This window comes from Gopherus flavomarginatus, chromosome 7, assembly GCF_025201925.1.
Source record: "Gopherus flavomarginatus isolate rGopFla2 chromosome 7, rGopFla2.mat.asm, whole genome shotgun sequence".
NCBI classification, from domain to species: domain Eukaryota; kingdom Metazoa; phylum Chordata; order Testudines; family Testudinidae; genus Gopherus; species Gopherus flavomarginatus.
In genome coordinates, this window is record NC_066623.1 from 70941189 (window position 1) to 70963085 (window position 21897).

At 39.4% G+C, this 21897-nt stretch overlaps 1 protein-coding gene across 1 annotated transcript in view; it reads right to left on the minus strand.

The window, feature by feature from the left end:
* LOC127056008 (complement factor H-like) overlaps positions 1-21897 on the minus strand; it is a 376051-nt gene that overhangs the window by 33815 nt on the left and 320339 nt on the right. The window contains exons 13-20 of the mRNA XM_050963650.1: positions 21683-21865; positions 19549-19731; positions 15746-15932; positions 13442-13611; positions 12454-12663; positions 9715-9891; positions 7640-7816; positions 5960-6136 (exon numbers count right to left, since the gene is read on the minus strand). Of these exons, the coding sequence (XP_050819607.1) occupies positions 5960-6136; positions 7640-7816; positions 9715-9891; positions 12454-12663; positions 13442-13611; positions 15746-15932; positions 19549-19731; positions 21683-21865 (1464 nt within the window). The remainder of the gene's footprint in view (positions 1-5959; positions 6137-7639; positions 7817-9714; positions 9892-12453; positions 12664-13441; positions 13612-15745; positions 15933-19548; positions 19732-21682; positions 21866-21897) is intronic.

The window sequence follows — 21897 nt, forward strand, 5'->3', positions numbered from 1 at the left end:
CATTTCTCCATGAACATGTTAGCCACTGAAGTATTTCAGAGAGTGGTTGAGTGCATTGGACACCATGTTCTTCCTGTGGTGACTAAGTATTCAGATGAGAAGGAAAGAGAATCAAGAAAGATGGAGGGTAAAAACTACTTAAGAGGATACAAGTTAAGGAGAGAAATGGAGAAAATGGGTTAAAAAGTGTAACATAAAACACCAAATAAAAAAAGGAAGAAATACTGACTAGATAAGAAAATGAGCAGTGAGAATTCAACAAAGAAATTAAACAAAAGAGAAAAATAAGAAAAGAAAAGATGCCAAGGAGAAAAACCATTAGTACCAATGAGAAGTGATGTAATCATGGATGGAGTTAATGCTTCGATCTCTGGAAAAGCCCTTGGGCTCGATAGATTAATAATGGATTATAAATATATAGGAAAGAGCAGCACCACTCGTCATTTGATAGTTACTCTCAGTAACTATCAAACGATATTTATTTGATTAGTAAAATAGCCCAGAGTGGCTAACGGGGCTGCAAATGATTGTTTCTGCATGGAGAAGTCATCAGCTGAAAAAGGCAGTGTCTGGAGGGAATGTGTTGGGGCAGAGGTGACCTGCAGCATGTAACCCTAGCCAATTCTGAGCTGTGGAGTTGTCCCTTGTGAGTTTTCAATCCTCAGAATTAGACTCAAAGCCACTTTTCCCCCTCCCATCCTCAGCTGTGCTTAGCTTATATTCGGCCTTGCTGAGCAACTGGCCCTGTGGCTTGAAGGCACTGGTCCACATTTGGAGCCATGTGTAGCCTTTCCTAACTAAGGAGTATTCTGGAAGCTATTGTGCCATAGGGAGACAACACCTCCTGAGCTCAATGATGCACCGGGGGTCTGTGCATGCCACACCACCCCTAAGGAAAGAGGGGACTGTGTTGCTAACTCTCATGATTTTGTCATGAGTTACATGGTATTTCATGCGGGGTTTTTTGTTTTTTTTTTAATTCCAGCTCCTGGGGTCATGATATGTGAAAATTTCAGTTGTCATTAAAAAATAAAAAGATGCTAAATCCCATGGTTGCAGAGGAGCGCTTGAAAACATTGTCCAGAGGGTTCAAAACACAGAAGACAAACACAAAGACCCCAGATTTATTATTTTTAAATATGTTATCATTGTTTAGTGAATCCAATGAGTTGAGCAGGCCTAATTCATAAATTACTGAATGCTTAAGGTTGCCAATACAAGGAGAGTGTTCTCCCTTTTGTTGCTGGCCAGATTCTCTAGCCAATGTGAGCCAAGGCCCCTCCCCTTTCTGTCCTCTTTCCAGAAAGAACTAAAGGGCAACAGGCTCTGTACTGAGAGCAGGGACTGCAATATATGATTTCCCCCTGTCCTCCCCCAAAAAATTAACAGAAATATCCTACGTTTATTTTATAGTCAAAAGAACTGAAAAATTAAAATATTATATTTGTGGAAAATGTGTGTGTTGAGAGAAAAGATCTTTCTGCTGAAAAAAATTAGTTGGAAATGTTTTTGCCTGCTCTAGTTATTAGTAAAGGAAGATTCATAAGCTCTTTGAGGCAGAGGTGGTCGCTTTATGCATATGGCTACAGTGCCTAGCACAATGGATCCCTAATACTACCATTTTGGGGAAGTTCTATGGCCTGTGTTATACAGTAGGTCACACTAGATTATCACATCGTATCCTTCTGGCCTGGACTCAAAGAATTTTCCTGTCCAAATAAGCAGCACTCCACAAAATAAGACTGGTTTTCTCTATCTGATGTCTTTCTAAGGCACTTATAATTGTTCCATGAACCAAACACCAAGGCTAAGAGGTTTGGATAGCTATGGTTTCCTAAAATCAAATGCAGTCTATAGCCCTTTAAATGTTGGGACAATGTTTTATTTAAAGAAACTATTTTTTTCCTGAGTTTAAAAATTAACTTACACTTTTAAAAAAACATTTAAATTTTGTTTATATTTTATCCATTTAACTTTTCATTTATTTTTTATAAAAAAGTCATAATTACTTAAAATAGTTTATATTCATAGTTTGATTTCGACTTTTTTAATAGTTTGTTTATATACATTAAACCGTTCCAATCGTAATGATACAAGTGGCAGCTGAACAAGAACGTCTTACTCCTTTTCAAGACTACATTGCTTCTGTCACAGAGAGATTATAATGAGGAGTTCTTGTGGCACCTTGGAGACTAACAAATTTATTTGGGTATAAGCTTTCGTGGCATATAAGCCACTTCATGCCCACAAAAGCTTATGCCCAAATAAATTTGTTTGTCTCTAAGATACCACAAGGATTCCATGTTGTTTTTGCTGATACAGACTAACACGGCTACTGCTGTGAAACCAGAGAGATTATAGAATACATTCTATTTCTTTAACTGCATTACCACCTCCAGCTTCAAATTATAATTTCATAGTATTTTTTTTCCTGCAAATAGAAGGTAAATAGCAACACCATAAGCACACTCACACTATTGCCACAACATTAAAAAGAATCATTTTAATGAGCAGAGAATGTTAAACTTCACACTAAGAGTTCGATAACTTTCTAGCTAATGGAAGAGGAACCATATAACTTTTTTCTGATCTTTTGTTTGTAAACAAAGCAATGAAATGTACAGCTTTTGGGTTTCCCAGAGGTTCTAGTTGGATGGGTGGGCTACCTGGCTCCCCAGCTACTTGGGCTGATAATAAGTTTGAACTTATTTTAAATTTTGCTGATTGAAGAATGCTGCATAACTGGTGGTTGCTAGGGTTCTTTCTCAATTAGCAATGTTTATAGTATTTTTATGCTGAAGTTTTCATAAACTGGTGACATAATATCATCTTCAGAATTTTCATACAGATAAAACTATGCCAGCTTCCTCAAAAGTGGTCTCATGTATCTGGGTTTTTGATATTGTTGGGATGGGTCACAGACATCGATCTCTGTGTTATGGAAAACACCAAATATTTTTAAAATTGCTAATTTGAGGGGGCTTTTCCAAGTTGATATTTATTAAAGATGACCTAATCCAAGCTGACTGCACCAAGCTCCATGACTCCAAGGTAGGCCTCTCACTATGAGGGTGGAGGTACATCAAGGCTGAGTAAGCAACTTTCAAACTATAGGAATCAAGCATAAGGCTAAGCTTCCTTGCCTTTTCGATCAACAAGACAATCTAGAGGGAAGACAGACATTCTGGAATTGTTGCAACTGGGCCACCTCAGGGAGAGGAACTCACATCATCAACAAACAGGCTACACCTGTCTTTGGCCAGTCTTTCTGTAGCTGAAGGTCCACTAGTGAGAAGTGCTATGCCAGCAACACCTTCACTGCAGTTCAAGTTCCTTCTCAGAGTCCAGAAGACTGAGAGCTGAAGAGTTTGCAAACTCTGTTATTTGAGAGATCTGATTTTTCCTTTTTCTATTTTTATTAGTTGTGAGTCATCCCAGCTGTTTAATGTTTTTTAATTTTAGGGTATGAAATTGTGGTTGTGTGCATGCTAACGTAGAACACTACCCATGACGTCTTCATGGGGTAAGCACCAGAAGGAAATTTCCCTAGGTTAACACAGCCCTAAATAATGTCTCATAGAACTTATTCATTAGAGAGCGTGTTCTGCATTCTGTGTTTAAAAGTCCTGAGAGATCTGATGTTGTCATTTATGATAACTTGTATGGTAACTTCTGATAAGTTGTCAAACTTCTCTTTATTAAGAGTGTTCTGTTCAAGTCTGAATTATAATATCTCAGTCAATGTGAGAGGAAAGTATTAACCACTACACTAGATGGAGAAAGCTTTGTAATTGGCTCTGGGATTGTGATTCAGACATTATCTTAATACCAAATTATCTCTTTAACCAGTGCAAAGTTATACATTTAATTGACTTTGGTAAATTCCTTACTTAGGATTTACAACAAAATGGAAAGCCACCTCCTCAGACTCCTTCTTAGAATTTATGATTTTTTTTGCATTAATTTGATGGTTTGACTTATTTGACGATTTAATTTCAATCCAATATTGAGACATTTTACTTCTAGGTTTGGTTTAATGAAATAGCAACTTAGCTTATATGATAAGTTTTCTTGGTTTTATTTTAATTTAATAGTTTTAGTAACATTTATCAAATCAATAGTCACGTTTTTTTCAGTAAGCAACATAGGTTCAGAAACTTTGAAGGGATAGGGTAGATATTGGCCAGTCAACCTAGAAGCCTGATGAGCTGTCCCTAAATAAGTCTCTTGGTCTCACAGTCTATACAGTGCCCTAACAAGTAGAAGTATCCAGAAAGAAATAGGAGTGTGTTTTTTTCTTCCTTAAAACCATTATTAATGTTGTTGGACCTTTGGAAGACTTGTGAGACCAAATGGTAATGATTGGAGTTGAAAGAGCTGTCATCCCTGTGCAAAAGGGGGGGAATTATCTTTGGGATGGTAAAATGGGAATGTTTGTTAAAAATAAAAAAAAAAGGATAGGTTCAGTCGGAATGCTTTAAAACTTCCCCAGAAGGTCTGAGATAGAATGGTGAACTGGAACAGCTTAAGAACTAATGCCAGGATACTCAGATAGGGAAGTTGAGGGCAGTATACGGCAACTGTTATGCTGGTAATTTAAAGGCTGAAAGCTACAGGCATTCTGAATCCGGATGCTAAAACCATTAAACCTCATGTGCTGAGACTGAACCTGGGAAGATTGTGTATGGGAAAACCAAGTGTGAAACCTGAATTCTTTTATATTCTTTGGGCATGTTCTTTCCCAGTTTTAGGAAGGATTTAAAGATTATATTATAGAAAGAGAGCACTTGTGACTGTTTTATTAAACCTAGACCCATCAATTGAGAGGTTCGCGTGACAGGTCCTATGCTCCTGTTTCAATGGGAGGCAAGAAATTGGGCTCAGGGAGTTGTTCAAAAAATATTTTCTTAAGTAGGGTTCTCCCTAAGAGAACAAACCCTAAACCTCCCACAAAGAGGTTTGGCTTAATGACTCACCTCCCACTCTGGGGCTTGCCTATGGCTCTCTCAAGGAATGTTTTGGGTTCAAGATGAACTCTCCAGAAGACTGATGTCTTAGGACTGTGTTGCCCAAAATGGGAGGCCCCAGTGTTCTAACTCTTTCTGACACATGGGGTTTACCTGGGTCTGCATTTCCTCTGAAGGCTTGAGCCTGGAATATCATGGGAGACCTCTAGGAGACCTTTGACAAGTGGCAGGAGTGGGAAGGGGTCTGGGAAAAAATGCCCCTTAGCCCACTGCCTGGTAGTAGCACTGTGCATGTTGTGTCTAATGCTGCCTTTCTGTATGAGGTGGAGGCACTGCAATCTTCAATCTGCTGCACTGTCTTTCTGGTGTTGCTATTTTGAAGATGGGGACATGGGAGTGGAAACTACTTGCCGCTGGAGCCGGCTTTTCAAATTCCACCAGCCCCTTTCTCCATCTTATGGTGGGGACAGAGGTGACTGCACCTGGGCTGCTGAAATGCTTCCTGCATGCTGGAATCAGAGCTGAATTCTCCTTGCCTGGCTTCTATCTTTCATGCCTGAATAGGCATCAAGGTGACCCCCCCCCAGATTGGGGTGTGAGATGGAAACTCCATTCTGTTCATCGAGAACACAGAGCTTCCCAACGAGCTACTCAAAAAGGAGGGTGGGATGAAGCAGGAGACACAGAACTTCTTTTTTCCCTTTGGCTTCACTTTCCCACTGAGGACTGTAGGGACCTGTCATTGCAGCACTTCAGAAGAGGATGCAGTACTGAGAGGGAAAACTCCAGCAAACAGGCTGAAGAACCATCATAATGGATCTGTGGCCCTTAGCATGATGAAGAATATATTTATTTTTCTGGTGCATGTTTTGCAAGTCACCTAATATAAGGAGAAAGATACAGAGAAGTAAAAGCTTCTTAGTATGAATGCAGCTTTTGATTCCAACAGTATCTTCATTTTTAGGATATGTATAAATAATAAAATAAAATACCTCTGCATTCTGGTGGTTCTGACCATTTTTTCTTCTGACAGGTCACTGTCTGTGACCCAATGAGGCTCAGCCCTTGTTGACATCGATAGCGCACTCTCTCACCGGGCAAATATCTTTGGTTTCTATACCCTAGAATCTGAGCATTAGTAACTGCAGGTGGAGGTCCACACATCATATCTGAAAAAATATATGGACACATTTACAGTCACTGACACATTTCCAAGAAATACTTCAGTTGACCCAAAGCTTTAATGACATTTCATTAGTTGTGTATCTTTTCTGTTCAGATCCTCCAGCCAAAGTACACAACTTATCCTGGTTAGTTTATCAGAACCTTTTTAATTGCAGAGAACCAATAGACAAAACTTTTTAACTTCAGAGATTAATATAATTAATCTGAAATACCCTGGGTCTTTGGAAAATAGATCCTATCAAACTAAATAGATATATTTTTGATGCAATTACAACTTTTGTTAAGTGATGATGTAACAGACTTAGACTTCTGTAAAACATTTGACTTGATACTACATGACACTGACTAAAAAACTAAAACACAAAATTAAACATGGCATACATTAAATTGATTAAAAACTGTCTAACTGATCAGTCTCAAAATGTCACTGTAACAAGGAATCATCATCAAACAAGTGTGTCCCTACTAGAATCCTGTAGGGATCCGTCCTTGGCCTTATGTTATTTAACATTTTTATCAATGACCAGTTTTATCTGTGCTTGAGTCAGCTGCAGCCCTAGTCAAAGAGAATATCAAAGAGAATATTGCTGACAGAAATGGGGTGGGATTTCAATGGACACCAGAACTTCCCTCCACATCCTTCAAAAAAACAAGAGAGACTTCTGAATTCTTTTGCATTATTGAGGGGTTGAAAACATAAGAATGCAAGAAACAGCATATAAGTCTTTTTCCTAACTTCTCCAAATGGAAACCTCTTAAAGTCAGCTTGTTTGGCTGCAAATATTTGCCTCACCTTGATTTTACTCATTTCAAAGTTACTTCATTTTACTACACTTCATTTTTTATTTCTTTTTCCTTTCCTATTTTTAAGGCGACACCATTTGCAGACTCCTTCACTTACAGATGTCCATATAGACTATGACTGGAGTGAAAGAGATACTGATTTTACCCACACTTGGCTAAAATAATAATAATAATAAGGGGGTTAAGAGTAGGGCTGCAACACCCCTCTCTTTGAACTGTCCACTGAGCTGGCCCCATACAGTGCTGGTGGAGTACTGAATGTTGTACCCATTTTAATGGTCAGATTCTGCCTAGCCCAAATACAGGTGCTCACTTGTGGCAAGGGTGCAAGGAGCTTTCCCCCACTTTTGAATAGCTTACATAGGGGCCAGGGACAATTTCAATCCCTATGCTCAGATGCATGTAAGGCCTGCTTTCTCTCTACTAGTGGTACATCGTTCTAAAAGGGGTTAGGAGGCAGGGCCACTGGTCCATCTTTCTACACAATAGCCAATAGAGCTGACAAGCTGTGGAGTGGGGAAAATGAGCTGCAACCAAGGAAGGTACTAGAGACATTCATTCAGACTCTGCTTGCCAAGGATGTTTCAGAAAAGATTCTGCAACATCCTCGCCTTACTTGACACCCATATACTGGGCAGGTACAATCTAGCATTAATTGTTTTAATAAAAATTAAAACTTCTACCTTCGCAAGTTGGAGGTTGTGACCATTCCTTATTTATACAGGTGACATCATTTGGTCCATGACTTTCAAAACCTTCATGACACTTATACTGCACTCTTTCAGCAGGCCAATACCTTCTGTCTCTATGGTCTAAGATCTCAGCATTGGCAACTGCAGGTGGATCTCCACATGTTGCATCTGAAAGGGGAGATTTATCAAAATGAAACACTTTTGTGGAGTATCTTATACTTTATGGTCCATAAAAGAAAACTCCAGGCACTCTCATAACAAAGGTAATGAAACAAATCTGTAAAAGTGAGATGAGAGCATTTATTCTGTATTCCTTATTTGGGCAAAAAAATCACAGGCTTCAGCACTGGACTCTATATTATGACAAATAAGTAAATTGAAATACATTAAAAACAACCTGCAGAACTTTTATTGCTTTCCTATTCTGTCCTTTTCCATTTGACAAACAACAAATCCTCTTGCAGATCCTTCCATATTTGAAATTATCAGCATTTGTGTATCAGTATCTCCAGCAAATGAAGCACAGCCATGGAACAGAGTTTGGCGTTAACTTTCTGTTCCCTCTGTTGCCTCTGCAGCAGCAGAGGACAAAACAGTCAAGTATCCTAAGGTATTTAAGTATTTTTCAAGTCTATCAGTATACCTATCTGACTCAACAAAAGGCATGTGGCACTGTGGTTAGCCAATCCCAGTGTATTCTGGGCTGCCTTCAGGTGCAACTTGTGGGAAATTGTCACTATGTATTGTGCAGCAATCACTGTATATTTAGGGATATTCATACACCTCTCAGGAAATTGTAGGTACTTGATCCGCAGATTTCCACAATTTCCTTTGTTCCATCCCATAATATATTGCTCTCAAGCTCCATTTTTGAATTGGCTGCTGCAGTCTTCTTAAAGTATCTATCTACTCCAGCTGTATTTCTGACTCATCTTGATACCTGAAGTATCCTTTTCTCTGGCCTTGACAAATGTACTCTTGATCTGCTCATATCCATTCAGAATGCTGCTGCAAAGATCATTTTCCAGTCCCATCCCTTTGAACATGTCACCCAATCCCTCCACTGGCTCCTCGCTTCTATATTGCACCAAACATCCCATCATCTCTCATTCACTATTAAGCTCTCAATGCTCCTCTCCAATCGGCCCATGATGCCAGGTTCCACTGCCCACATGTTCCCTTTTCAAACTAGCACCTTCATGCTTTATCCCATGCTGCCCCTCACAAATGAGAGGCACTCCCCATAAACATTCACAAAGCAATCTAACTATCCACTTTCAAATCCCTCCTTTAAATTCTTCTTATCCACAATGCCTACAAAAAACCTTGACAATGTAGGCCATTGATGTGCTGATACCATAGTCTGTCATACTAGCCAATAGTGTCTTCTTGTCTCCCATCTATTGACTCTTGTATTGTACTTAGATTGTAAGCCCGTTGATAGAGGGACTGCTTTTTGTTCTGCGTTTGCACAGCATCTAACACATTGGGCCCTAGTCCATAACTAAGGATCCTAGGAACCAGGGCCGGCGTTTCCATCTAGGTCTCCTAGGGTGCCAGGATTTGGGGAAGCGGCATTTTGCCATCCTCAGCAGCAATCTGGCAGCGAGGGGTCCTTCCGCGCTCCAGGTCTTCGGCGGGTCCTTCACTCGCTCCAAGACCTGTCGCTGAAGTGCCCCTAAGACCGGGAACGCAGAAGGACCCCCCCCGCCACAGAATTGCCACCAACCGGGAGCGCAGAAGGACCCCCACCTAGGCAGGGCCAGCTCCGACCGGGAGCGCGGAAGAGCGGCAGGCTGCTTCAGTGGAGAATCCACAGGCACGCCTGCAGCAGGTCCACCGGAGTCACGGGACCAGCGAGCGGCAGAGCGCCCCCCGTGGCGTGCCACCGTGCTTGGGGCAGCGAAATGGCTAGAGCCAGTCCTGCACCTAGGGTGCCAAAAACCCTGGCGCCGCTCCTGCTAGGAACTATACTAATTCAAAAAAATAGTAATCATCATCCCCGGGTATCTGAGTGCCTATATTATAATAAGTTCCTGACAATTAGATCAAACCACACACTGTACCTTGGCATTCCGGTAGCTGGGTCCACTGCCCTCTTTTACATGTTACCTCCTGTGGTCCAACAGCAATAAAACCTGGGTGGCACTGATAACGCACTGTTTCACCAGGTTCATAATTAGTCTTTATGCTACCTTCAGTATAAGCATGGGGGACATCTGGTGCCTCTCTGCATGGCATTTCTGAAAAAATAGTCACACAAATTGAAAATGAGTGAAACCCTCTCACAAATTACCTTCATTCAATAAAGCCTGTTTAACAATGTGCTCAGATACAAAGAGAGAGAAACTTTAAATAAAGGCTTCAAGCAGCACTCAAATATGCGCTGAGATTTGGATGGGTATGAAACTTACACAAAGTGCATTGTTAAATAAAATTGCTCAATACTTGGTTAATTAAATAAACAAATGCTAAATAGATTAGAATTGAGTTTTTGTGCCTCAGTCTAATATTAGCATTTCTGGTTGCTTCTTGTCTCCTGGATTTCTCATGCAATGGCCTGTCCTGTGCTAGGCCTTGTCAACACACAGAAGTCATGTCATTGTAACTTCAATTGTATTTTAAACTGAGTTACTTTAACCCCGCGCAAACTCCTCTGTAGAGACTTATTTTGGTTAAAATATCTCACTTCAGTTTCACTTAAACCTGGTGTGACTAAACTGAATCTGGTTTAAACTGAAACTTTTTTAGACACTATCACTGTAATATCTGAATAACTGACAATGTTTAATGTATTTACTCTCCTGAAACACCTGTGAGGTATCTAAGTGCTATTATCCACACTTTACAGGTGAGAATTTGAGGCCCAGAGAGAAAAAAAAAGTGATATGCCCAAAGTCACACAGGAAGTCTGTGGTGGAGCAGGGAACTGAATGTGGGACATAAGCAAGTCCACAGACTGATACACCAGTTTAACTAAATTTGTTTAAAATCACAATTCAAGATAAACTTGGGCAACTACTGCATGTACACAAGCCCTTATTAATGCTATAGAGATGAAAAGATAGAATCCATCATAATAGCATCAGACCATCTCACAAGCTTTAATTAATTTATCTCCACAGTGTCCTCTGAGGTAAATAAGTATTATCCCTTTGCAGAAGGTAAACTGAGGCCCTGGAGGATTAAGTGATTTGCCCAAGATCACAAGGAAATTTGTTTTAGAGTGAGGAACAGATGCCAGATATCTGAAGTCCCAGTCCAGTGCCTTAGCCACAGGACTAGACATCCCAGTGATATTCCTAGGACTGTGTGATTATTATAGACCATGACTGTGGGTCGGGCAGCTATTGCTGGAATTTGCACTCACTATTATGTGGACTGGCTTAATACATTTTTTTTGTAAAGCCCTGGTTGTAATACCTGTAAAAGTTGCATTGCATAGAGGGAAATGGTACTTCTGCACTGGTATTCCCCATCAGCATGCGACTATGTTTTTGAAAATTAAGTATCTCTGGAAATTGTCTATTTATTACATATAGGAGAATCCTGGAATCTGTTGTCAGCTTATGCCAGGACTGGTTAGAATGTGATCCTTAACCTGACTTATCTGTCACATGCAAGTTATGAATGCTATAAGTACTAAATGATAGGTTCTTTTTCCCCTGTGAATAAAGAGAAGGCTCCTTATTGTTCTGTATTGACAAGATATTAATGCATGTACCTTTTCCAGCTGGAAGTGCTAGTTTCTGTGCTATACTGCATCTCACAAAACACCACACATTTTCTAAAAGTGTAAAGAAGCACCTTTCCTTGATAAAATGCAAGCCTTATTCATGAGCCATCTTAGTTCAAGGCATCTCTGTTTTTGCTGCTAAGATGCAGTACAGGCATAGCACTTTCTGCTTTGGGAAGTAATTGGGATGCTGCAGTAACGCTGGATGTACTAAACTTTTGTGAGCACTTTAGGAATGTACATTGGACAATGACTGATGGAAATGACCCTACTAATTATCAGAAAGTTAGAAAAATCTGTCTTCTATTGTAGAATCATAGCAACGAAAGATGGAAAATACTCATCAGGTAACATTCTCTCTCTCTCCACTAAAACAAGATTATTCAACTATATATGTTCTATTTTCTGTTTCATCATATAAACTTGTTATAAAAGCTATAATAGAATTTTTTTTATGGATTGATTGCATCCAGTTACAAATCTTCAGTCATTGTTTAGTATATTGTTAAGCAAAATAAAATTTACAGTTTTTTTAGTTATTTTGACTCTGTGAACAAGCGAATTCCCAGATGATTGCTACCACCTGAACACTGACTGATGTCTATTGTTTTCTATGGGCATAGCAGGATACCATGTGTAGAGAAGAACTGACAGTGGAAGAAGCTGGCACCAGTGACTGTTTGGAAGTTGTCAAGAAACATCAGCCTGCTGAGACAGATGTTTTTGTGGTTTTCATGGGCCCTGCAGGGCAGAGAGCTGGAAGAGGTCTCCTTTTCTCAAAGAAGTAAAAAGAGGGAGCAATAACTGGAACAGAAGATAAGTTCTACAAAGCAGTTTTTAAAAACCAAATAATTTATTTTAAATAAATCCTTCAATCAAAAGTTTGTTTCACAGCAATCTAAACAAATGCAAGAGTTCCTGTTCAACATAATTTAGCCTCCACATAAAACTCACTGGACCAAATTCTTTGCTGAACCCATTGGAATTACACTGGCATAGAATTTAGCTCTTTGATTGCTCTACTGAAAAATGATTAATGGAAACGCAAAACAGCAGACACTATAATTACCAATACAGGCAGGCGATGAGGTCCATTTTTCCATATTACAAGTTATCTCTGATGGGCCTCTTAACATGAAGCCTACATTACAGCTGTACTTTAATGTCGCACCATTTGGATAAGTCACTGGTCCCAGTTTCTCCGTTCTTAAGCTTCGATTTTCTAGACTTAAAATCTCACCATTTTCTATGGGATATGGTTGCAAACATGATTTTTCTTCTGTTTGGAAGAGAAAATTAATAAAATTTATGCATCAAATGCACATGTAATCTAAAACTGAAAGAAAAAAAGGTTAAACTGAATGAGTATAAGTTCTAGTCATTGTTCTTAATGAAGGACTCCTTGTATGGGCTCAAATTAAGAAATGCTACAAACTCACCCTCTGGCCAGCCCCATAATAAACATTTGAAGCAATTACAGTGTAAATTAAGTACAGTACAGTCAAATGGAAACACAGGGATTGTCATGCTGAACAAGACCAATGGGTCCATCTGGTTCAGTATCTTCTCTCTGACTTTGGCTAGAAATAGATAATTCTGAAGAAGCCATAAAACTGCCATGAAGGAAAATTATGCGATAATATGCCCACTGAAAATTTTCCTTTTAACCCCAAGTTAATGAGGATAACAGTGATGAAGTGACTGAATTCCTGCTTCTCTGTATGCTCAAAAGAATTTCCATATACCAAAGCTGGGTAATGCTGGAGAGTTTCATTAAAATGAGATTATTCCATCTTGTTTCTAGATGAACATACACCCACACACTGAGGGGTGCATAAAGTCAAGGATTTTAAAGAAAGCTCAGTACTGACTTAACTCTTCTTTCTTTGAAGTCAATGGGAATTTTACCATTAACTTCAATGGGAGCAGAGTTAGGCCAAGTGTGTATCAGCTCCAACAATAGGACAGTTGTTATTACTGAATGTGCTTTTTGTCTGATTCATCCAATTTCAGGAAATCTGTATTAAAAACAAAAACAAATAAAACATCCTACTGACCAACACAGTATGGTGGTGACTGCCATTTTCCATCTTGACACATTATTTCTTTCACTCCATGAAGCCTGAAATTTTCCAGACACATAAAAGCTATTTTTTCACCAGTCTCATAGCTTCTTTTCTCTGTTATCTTGGAGGCTCCTGGTAGCTGAGGGGGAAGTGGGCATTTTCTTTTATTCTCTTCAACAAAAGATAGTTTCAGTCAGATCTCATGGCTCAAAATATGGTAAACGTGACAATTCATTTCAAATGAGAACAGGTATTAGATGAAAAACCGCGTACCACAGATCTTTAGTATCCATTCTCCTCTTTTAATTGCCATCATATTCATATGGTGATGAATCAAAAAGATCTGCTGGTTTATCAGGTCCCTGCCCAGAATTTCAAACATTCTATTTCAATTCTTCTCAAATTGTGGAAAATCAGGTATTCTGGATTTTTTTGTTCTTACTTGGAATGATTTTTTTTTTAAATGTGAAATTTTCCATGGAACAGAAATTCCAGTTCCCACGTAGCGCTAGTGCTTGGCTTGTTTCCCCGTATTTGAGGGGATACCCCAGAATGTGATCAAGCTAATTGCAACCATATTGTGTGCATTCCTGCACCCTGAAGTAATGAACAGGGATGGCTCCAGGCCCCAGCACGCAAAGCGCATGCCTGGGGTGGCAAGCCACGGGGGGTGCTCTGCCAGTCGCCACGAGGGCGGCAGGCAGGTTGTCTTCGACAGCTTGCCTGCGGAGGGTCCACTGGTCCCGCGGCTTTGGCGGACCTCCCCCCAGGCATGCTGCCGAATCCGTGGGACCGGGGACCTCCCACAGGCAAGCCGCCGAAGGCAGCCTGCCTGTCATGCTTGGATGGCAAAATACCTAGCGCAGCCCCTGGTAATGAAATAGACCACCACATAATTAAGGGTTAATTTGGAGACAGGTTTTCAGAGACAAAGTCAAAACTAGCTACAGTTTCTGCTTATCAGAATTGGAGAAGGGAACAGACAAGTAACAACTGAATGTGAAAACCTTGGTGGTTGAACAACATTAAATCTAGACTCCTCTGATATTAAAAGTTTCTTGAAAGCTGGAAAAGTGATGATCCTGTAGTGATCATTATGACCTACGTTTTTGTAAAAGTTAGTTATAAAACATTAGCTAATAGAGTGTACTTGGGAGCAGTCCTCTGAAGCCATCTTGAGAGAATTTTTCCTGATATTCTTTCTCCCCATTGGGTGAGCAACTGGCCACTGCGAACCTGCTGTTTGTCCAACATCAGACAAACTGGCAGCATTTCCTAGATTGTCCATTTTTCCAGATTTATGCATGGCTCGAAGTGATATTACAAACCCAGAATCCAAACACATCTAGCCCTCACTTGGTTTTTCAGAGTTTCTAGTCTTCCCCCCTCCTCCTTTTATTGAGAGGTTTTTGCATTTTTTGAGGTTTCATTTGCACAGATATTTATGGCCTTAATCTCAGTCTCCATGTACCTCAAATGCAGTTCAACCCTAGTAACTTGAGGATAAAACCACTCATGAACTGAGTCCATCTTTTCTTCCACAGAGGACACAAATTTTGTAAACCATTGAGTTAAACATGTAGGGCAAAAATCTTTTCCTTTGGAGTCTCCTTTCTCTTCTTCTACAAGATCAAGTTAATTAAGGAGAGACTCACTAGCACAAGCTCAGCACACTGGTCTAACATTTTCTTTTGCAGTCTCCCACTGACCCAAAAATTCTACTGTTTGTTTAAAGTTTCTTTCGGAGCACAGCGCAAAAGTCAGGTCTATGTAATCTGCAGTGCCATAGGTGAATGCAGATCAAGAATACATCATCTGTATGTAGAGAGAGACGCTTAGTGGCTTAAGCATTAGCCTGTTAAACCCAGGGTTGTGCATTCAATCCTTGAGGGGTCATTTAGGGAACTGGGGTAAAAAAAAACTCAGTCTGAGGATTAGTCCTGCTTTGAGCAGAGGGTTGGACTAGATGACTTCCTGAGGTCCCTTCCAACCCTGATATTCTATAAACTCTCATTGTAATATGTACTTTATTTGGACTCTTAATTGTTCTGCAAAAGTAATCCATAATAAATTAGCTAAACGTCATTTGGTTAGGATGTCAAATTATTTCTGAAATTTAAAAAGTATTTGGTCAGTGTTTTCTTCCTATTAGCATATAAAAAAATGTATGGTTTAATTATTAAATCAGTCCTATTTTTCAAACTAGTGAACTTCATTTAGATTAATAGCAGCTTTAATAAAATCAGCATTCTGTAGTTGGATTACAAAGCAACAGTTTTATATAAATGCAAATACTTACCAATGCATTCTGGCTTGGGTGACCATTTCCCATATTCACAGACTGTTTGTTTAAGTTTCTTGACATCTGAATTACATCTGTATTTTACAACATCTTTGTGATAGAAACTCTTTTGAAAATTGTAAATCGATAAAAATCTGATATTCTCAAGATTCCTTGGCAGTGCACATTTCACAGATGGATCTAAATAAAACCCAACACAAAAATTAAAATATGTTAGAGATCAAAGAACCTGTCAGGTAAATATGCATTTAAAGAAATGCCATCAACTTGAAGATGTGTCCATTTGAAAATACCTACTATTGTTAAAAGTAATGTCCAAGATTATTAGCAGAAGGAAATCAAAAGAAAAACATTTTTTCTCCGGTGTTTATAGTTTGTGTGCTTTTAACAATAGCAGGCAAGATATTCAACAGAAGTAATTTTTTTAAGTTGATAGTGTCCCTTTAAATGTGTGAAAGAACAACCAAATTATAATTTGATTTTTTCTTCTGTTATTTTTCAAACCCCACCACTGTGTAGAGAAATGTACCCCCATCAGCAGATTATTTCAAACAATCAGAATCTAAGAAAGAATTTGTGCTTAAAGTTGATGTGCTCACCCAGGCCTTGTGTCTTTAGTTAGGGGTTTCTGGGAGTTATAAGGAAGGCTTCTCAGATAACGGTGCAACTAAGCAAACTAACCATTAAGTTGAATACTGGATACAATTTTCCAAAACTCCTTAGTGACTTACTTACTTTCTTAGTATTGTAAATATGCAAATCTTATTTTACTGCAAATACCTGATTTTCATAGTCCATATACTATCTTATATTAGCCTTTGAAACTGAAAGAAAGAATTAGAAGAAAAGGCCACAAAAGTCGTTCCAGGATGAAAAGGCCTGCTTCAGATATACAGGAGGTCAGAGGGAAGAATCAATTTCTCACATCCTGAGAATGTTTTTGAGGTTATTGGAAAATTCCATAAAGCAAACAAATAAACAAACCCACTTACATCCTAAAAGTCCAAGTGATGCTTCAAAGTTGCCTGTTATTGGAAAGATACATTGAAAAAAGGGGTCAAACTGTTTTGAAACTCCAGAACAAATTTAGACCCCACAGCTGTGAAGACTTACTTATGTGCTACGTTTACACACCATGAGGACCCCTTTGAGTTCAGTAGGACTATTCATGGTGCAACAAGTTAAACTAATGCCTAAGTCTTTGCAAACTAGGAGCTATTGTAGAGAAAACCCAGCATGAACCCAATACAGTAGCTATGCCAGGTGGAGAACGGTTCTCCAAATAATTAGAAACGGTGCAGGTAGTGCTGCCTAAGTTAAGGTTGTCCAACTCTTCGCACTATAACTTTGTTAAATTTAAACTGTTCAGGCTGAAATTTGTTACACCAGGTGTGATGATTATGTACCACTTATGAATTCTGATTGATATTATGACATTATGAAGTTATTAGTATGAGAAGTTTTAGTAAAAATGGCTCTGCCATTTCTAAAAATGAAGTCAGTGAAAAACACATTGTTTTGCCCATGTTATTGAGTTGGTTGTGAGAATATTTTTAGAAGCTTTAGCTCCTCCATACTTTGAGGCATGGATTTCAAATTTGGCAAGGGGGGCATCCTGGTGTCAGAGATGTGTCTTTTGCTGTTCCTGGGAAATACTGCCTCAATATGGCCAACGTATGAACTTTTGAATAATTTCAGCTCACACATGCTCACTAGAGGCTTGTTTCAGTCTGACAACTAAAATTTCTGAAGATTCTGTCAGCACTGAACATGCTCCATGTTCTTAGAGCTCCTATGGAGTGACCAGACTGCGCATGTGCCATCTCCACAAAGTGAGTGAACTCACTGCATTTGGTGGCTGAAGGAGCCGAGCAGGACTTTCCACACAATTACTGCTCCAGTTTGCTGTGCTGCCGGGCACCAAAACGGAGAACATAAAGATTGTCTTCTCCTGTGCTCTTAATGTTAACTTCCGGTGCTCAAGTAGTGAGGAGAATAAGGAAGCAGCCTGATTTAGTATGTAGGATGTGAGAAATGGTGGGTTGGTGGGGTACACAGAGAGGGGTTTGCAGAGTCAGTGTGAGGAAAAGCACTGGGGGTGGGAGACAGTGGTGGAAGGGGGACAACAGCTGGGGGCATGGGAGTAGAAGGAGAGGAAGTGTTTTGTCAAGATATAGGAATAGATGGTGTTTGATAGGAACAGAAGGGGATGGGGCAGGAGTTGGACGATGTAGGGGAATATAGGAGCAGAGGGGGAGAGGGCAGGAGCCAACGAAAAGGTACAGACAGAGAAGGAGGTGGGAGTATAGCGGAAGACCCCTGATGGATGGGGGTCAGGAGAACGATAGGAGTAGAGGTGGGACAATGGAAAGACTAGTCTATAGTCACTAATATACACTCCTGACCAGAACCTGGAATTAAATCCAGCAGTCCCAAGTTTCTATATTTCTCTGCTCTCAGCAAATATCTGTGAAACTCACTGGTGCCTGATCCACATAAAAGGATGACAGCCTACTATTGCTATCGGTTACTCCTTGAACTCAGAAATCTGTGCTCTGGATCCAAAGAGCCAAACCTTGCTGATGATACAAATTGGAGGTCAGAATGGTTCCACATAATGGAATTTCTGTTTTTACAGTTTTGGTGTTCTTTCATTTGGAAATGGCATCCGAAAACCCTTATGTTAGAATGTGTCAGAATGCAGGTTACCTGTGCAAACTTAATTTGGCTCCCTTGTTAGTATGCATTAAATTACAGTCCTTGATTACATGATCACATACTTTTTTCACCCCACTTCAGTCCAAAGGATGGTCCTGCTCTGAGGATGAATTAGAGTTGTGTAGTGAAGGAGGCTGTAGTCTTAGGAACCCTGTTTCAGAAGCTGGAAGGCTGGTAAAGAATGAGGTAGGAAATTGCCTGAAGAGGAACGATTGTCTCATTGTTCAAGAAGTTGAATGCTGCTTGAGAGAATTGGACTGTATCCCTGACTCTGCAAAAGAAATTATATGGCACTAGCCAAGTCACTTAATGTTCACAGTTGACCACAAATTGTGTTTTCTTCATTTTCTGAAAGCCTTATGTAAGCCATCTGGGGTCAGATCTGTAGAACTGCTCAGCACTCTTGACTGCAACTGAAGTCAATGGAAGCTATGTTTTCAACATATGATGTGCTATAAAACTGCTACAAGTACTGTGGGAAATTAGGGCCTAGGTGTCTCACCTGGTATTAGAGGACATTTTTGACAATTTTATCCCTAATGTCTGTATTTCAATTTCCTATCTGTGAAATGGAAATTCTCCATTGTTTCACAGCATTGTTGTGAGAACACATTTATTAATGTTTGTGAAGCACTTAAATATTATGGTCAGAAACAAAAACATCAAGGAGGAAATCAGTAGTTTTCTATTCAGTGCAGAGTTTGAATGGTGCGCAGTAAATAAGGCCCAGGCCACATAAAGAACGTAGAGGATAAAAAGGAATATTGAGTAACTTCTCATTCATGGAATGAGGCTGTGGTTTTGTGGAAAATACAGTATATTGTTCATCTAATTAAAGACTATAATGTAACACATATCCAGGAGGGCAGAATTAAAGATGCATGGGCAACCTTCAGTTGTGTATTTCTTAACTTTTGAGTGCTTAAGTTTGCAACCTTGATATTCTTTTAAGTAACTGGTTTTGGATACAATATCCACATTAACTGTATTTCCATGAATATAGATGAATATATGCTATAAATCTTTAAATAAAATTAAGTTACATTGATGTTTAGAGTGTTATCCAAGTACAGTTTACCAGCACATGAAGGTAAAGATGTCCATTCTCCACTAAGACATTTTATGATATTTGTCCCAACAATTTCAAGGTTTCCTTCACAGCCATACTCCACAAAATCACCATGAAAATATTGGTTCTGGTTTACACTGAAGGCACTCCCTCCGACAATATTGGGGGGTGGTAAACAAGTTTTTTCCTCTTCTGTAGGGTAAAGAACATAAATGATGCATATTGTAGTTTTGTCACATTTACAGATACATCATAAAAGAAATTTAATGCAAATATTAAAACCACTGTTTTAGGACCTGATCTTGTTCCCATTAAAATTAGTGGGAAAAACCTCCACTGACTTAAATGAATGTAGGAGAGGGATACTAAGTCTGTAACAATACTGTTTCCTCTAAAACCTCTCTATCTTCTCCCTCTTATCTCCCAGGTTTTTATTAGGCTTCTCTTTCCTTGCATTAGGCTCTCTAAATATTGTCACTTATTCCTGTAAAATATCTCTAGTTTCACACATTAAAAAAATCAGTAAATTAAAGTTAAGGTTGCTCAAAGGTATTTTCTCACAACAATACAGACACTGCAAAGCACACAGATCATAAGCAAAGAGAACCATCTCTACACATCAGCTCATTACTCTCATGATACTCAGTCACACCATTACAACCATGCACTGACTCACTCTTGTTCTTTTTAAAAACACTGTCACTCTTAGTGCACACATCCAAGAAATGAAAATTTCACTGCAATACAACACCTTGACATCTGCAACCCCTTATTCCTTGGCTTCCCTCAAGCTCAGCTTCCCACCTTTCAATCTGCAGCAAAACCAGGGCTAAGATAATTTCCCTCCCTTCCTGCTGTGACCACATCACTACCCTCTAGAGTCTTTCCTTTGCTTGCTCTCTTTGTCTGCAAAACATTCAGGTTCCTTATGCTCACTTCCGAGGCTCAGCACAGTCTCATTTCTATCTGTTTTTTTGCCCCCGATTGCCTATCCCCCCTTCCTCCATTCATCACAAAAACTCTTTGCTAGCTGCTTTTTTTCCTCCTTTTCTCCTTTCACTTTGAGTTTGTGCTTAATTTCATGCCCACCCCTACACCTAGGATTCCTTACCACTTATTATGCACTGTCCAACCTCCCCTTCCTCTGTTAAAATGCTCCTTACAACACGCTTCCCCAGGAAGTGTTCCTTTACAGATCTGCACAAATGTTCTTTTCCACATCCCTTTGCCTTTCAATTGTTTTTTACATGCACCTAAGATTCTCTATAAATAATAGGTAACATTCATAGTATCTCTTTATTTTATGAAAACATCTGTCATTATTTTCTGGAGCTGCAGGTCTTTGCGGCTGCTGAATCTAAACAAAAGACTCTATTTGATTTCCAAATAAACTGCAAGAGCAAGCAAATACTATAGCTTTGTGCATTTATTTTGATTCTTAAAATTATATGAGTTACTATGCATACTGAATGCCTCCCTCAGGGTCCTGGTAGTAAATCTGCCAATTGGCACTCATACATAATATTATTGTAGCATCAGGGAGCCCCAGTTATGGACCAGGACCCTATTTTGCTAGGCATGGTACAAACACAGAACCAAGGAGCTTTTAACTTTCTTAATGTTCCATTCAAGATCCTGTAAATTACAGTTGGTCCCTGGGTAGCATATTAGGTGACAAGGCAATAAACACACTTTGTCAGAGGGCATTTCTTCACTCACTGTGTGAATACTATTACCTAGCTACAAACACACAGCCTGTTTCTCTTTCACCACATATGCTTTTAGTTTCAAAGCATAACAGATGGAACCTCAGATATACAACAGGAAAAGTTTTCCACACAGCTTTCTCTCCTCCCTTCACTTCCTAGTTCCTCCTAAATATATCTCCCCAATTACTGAGTCAATTGCCTCATTAGCCCAACAATTGACACCCTAGTAATCACTAAGAGAAATTGATTCATTGACTTTAATTAAGGCTGGAGTCTTCCCAGTGCTGTGGCACTAAAGAATGCACCTGTCACATACTTGCCAGAATGTTACACCTCATTGTGTATAGTTTGGATTTTAAAACTCCCTGAAAGCATAAACAAACAAGAAAAATTTATTCTACACTAATCTTAAAAGTGAAAAATCAATAGTTTACCAAGGCAAAAGGGTGAAGGTGACCATTCTCCATCAACACATTCTATACTCTTTGATCCGATCATTTTAAATCTGAGGTTGCAGTCATATTCCACTGAGTCACCATGCTGATATTTTTCTTGAAGGTCACTGATAATATTCCCGTTCGTAATGCTGGGTGGTGGCCCGCAAGCTTTGATTTCCACTAGAACAAAAAGACTAGCTGAATATTTTGTA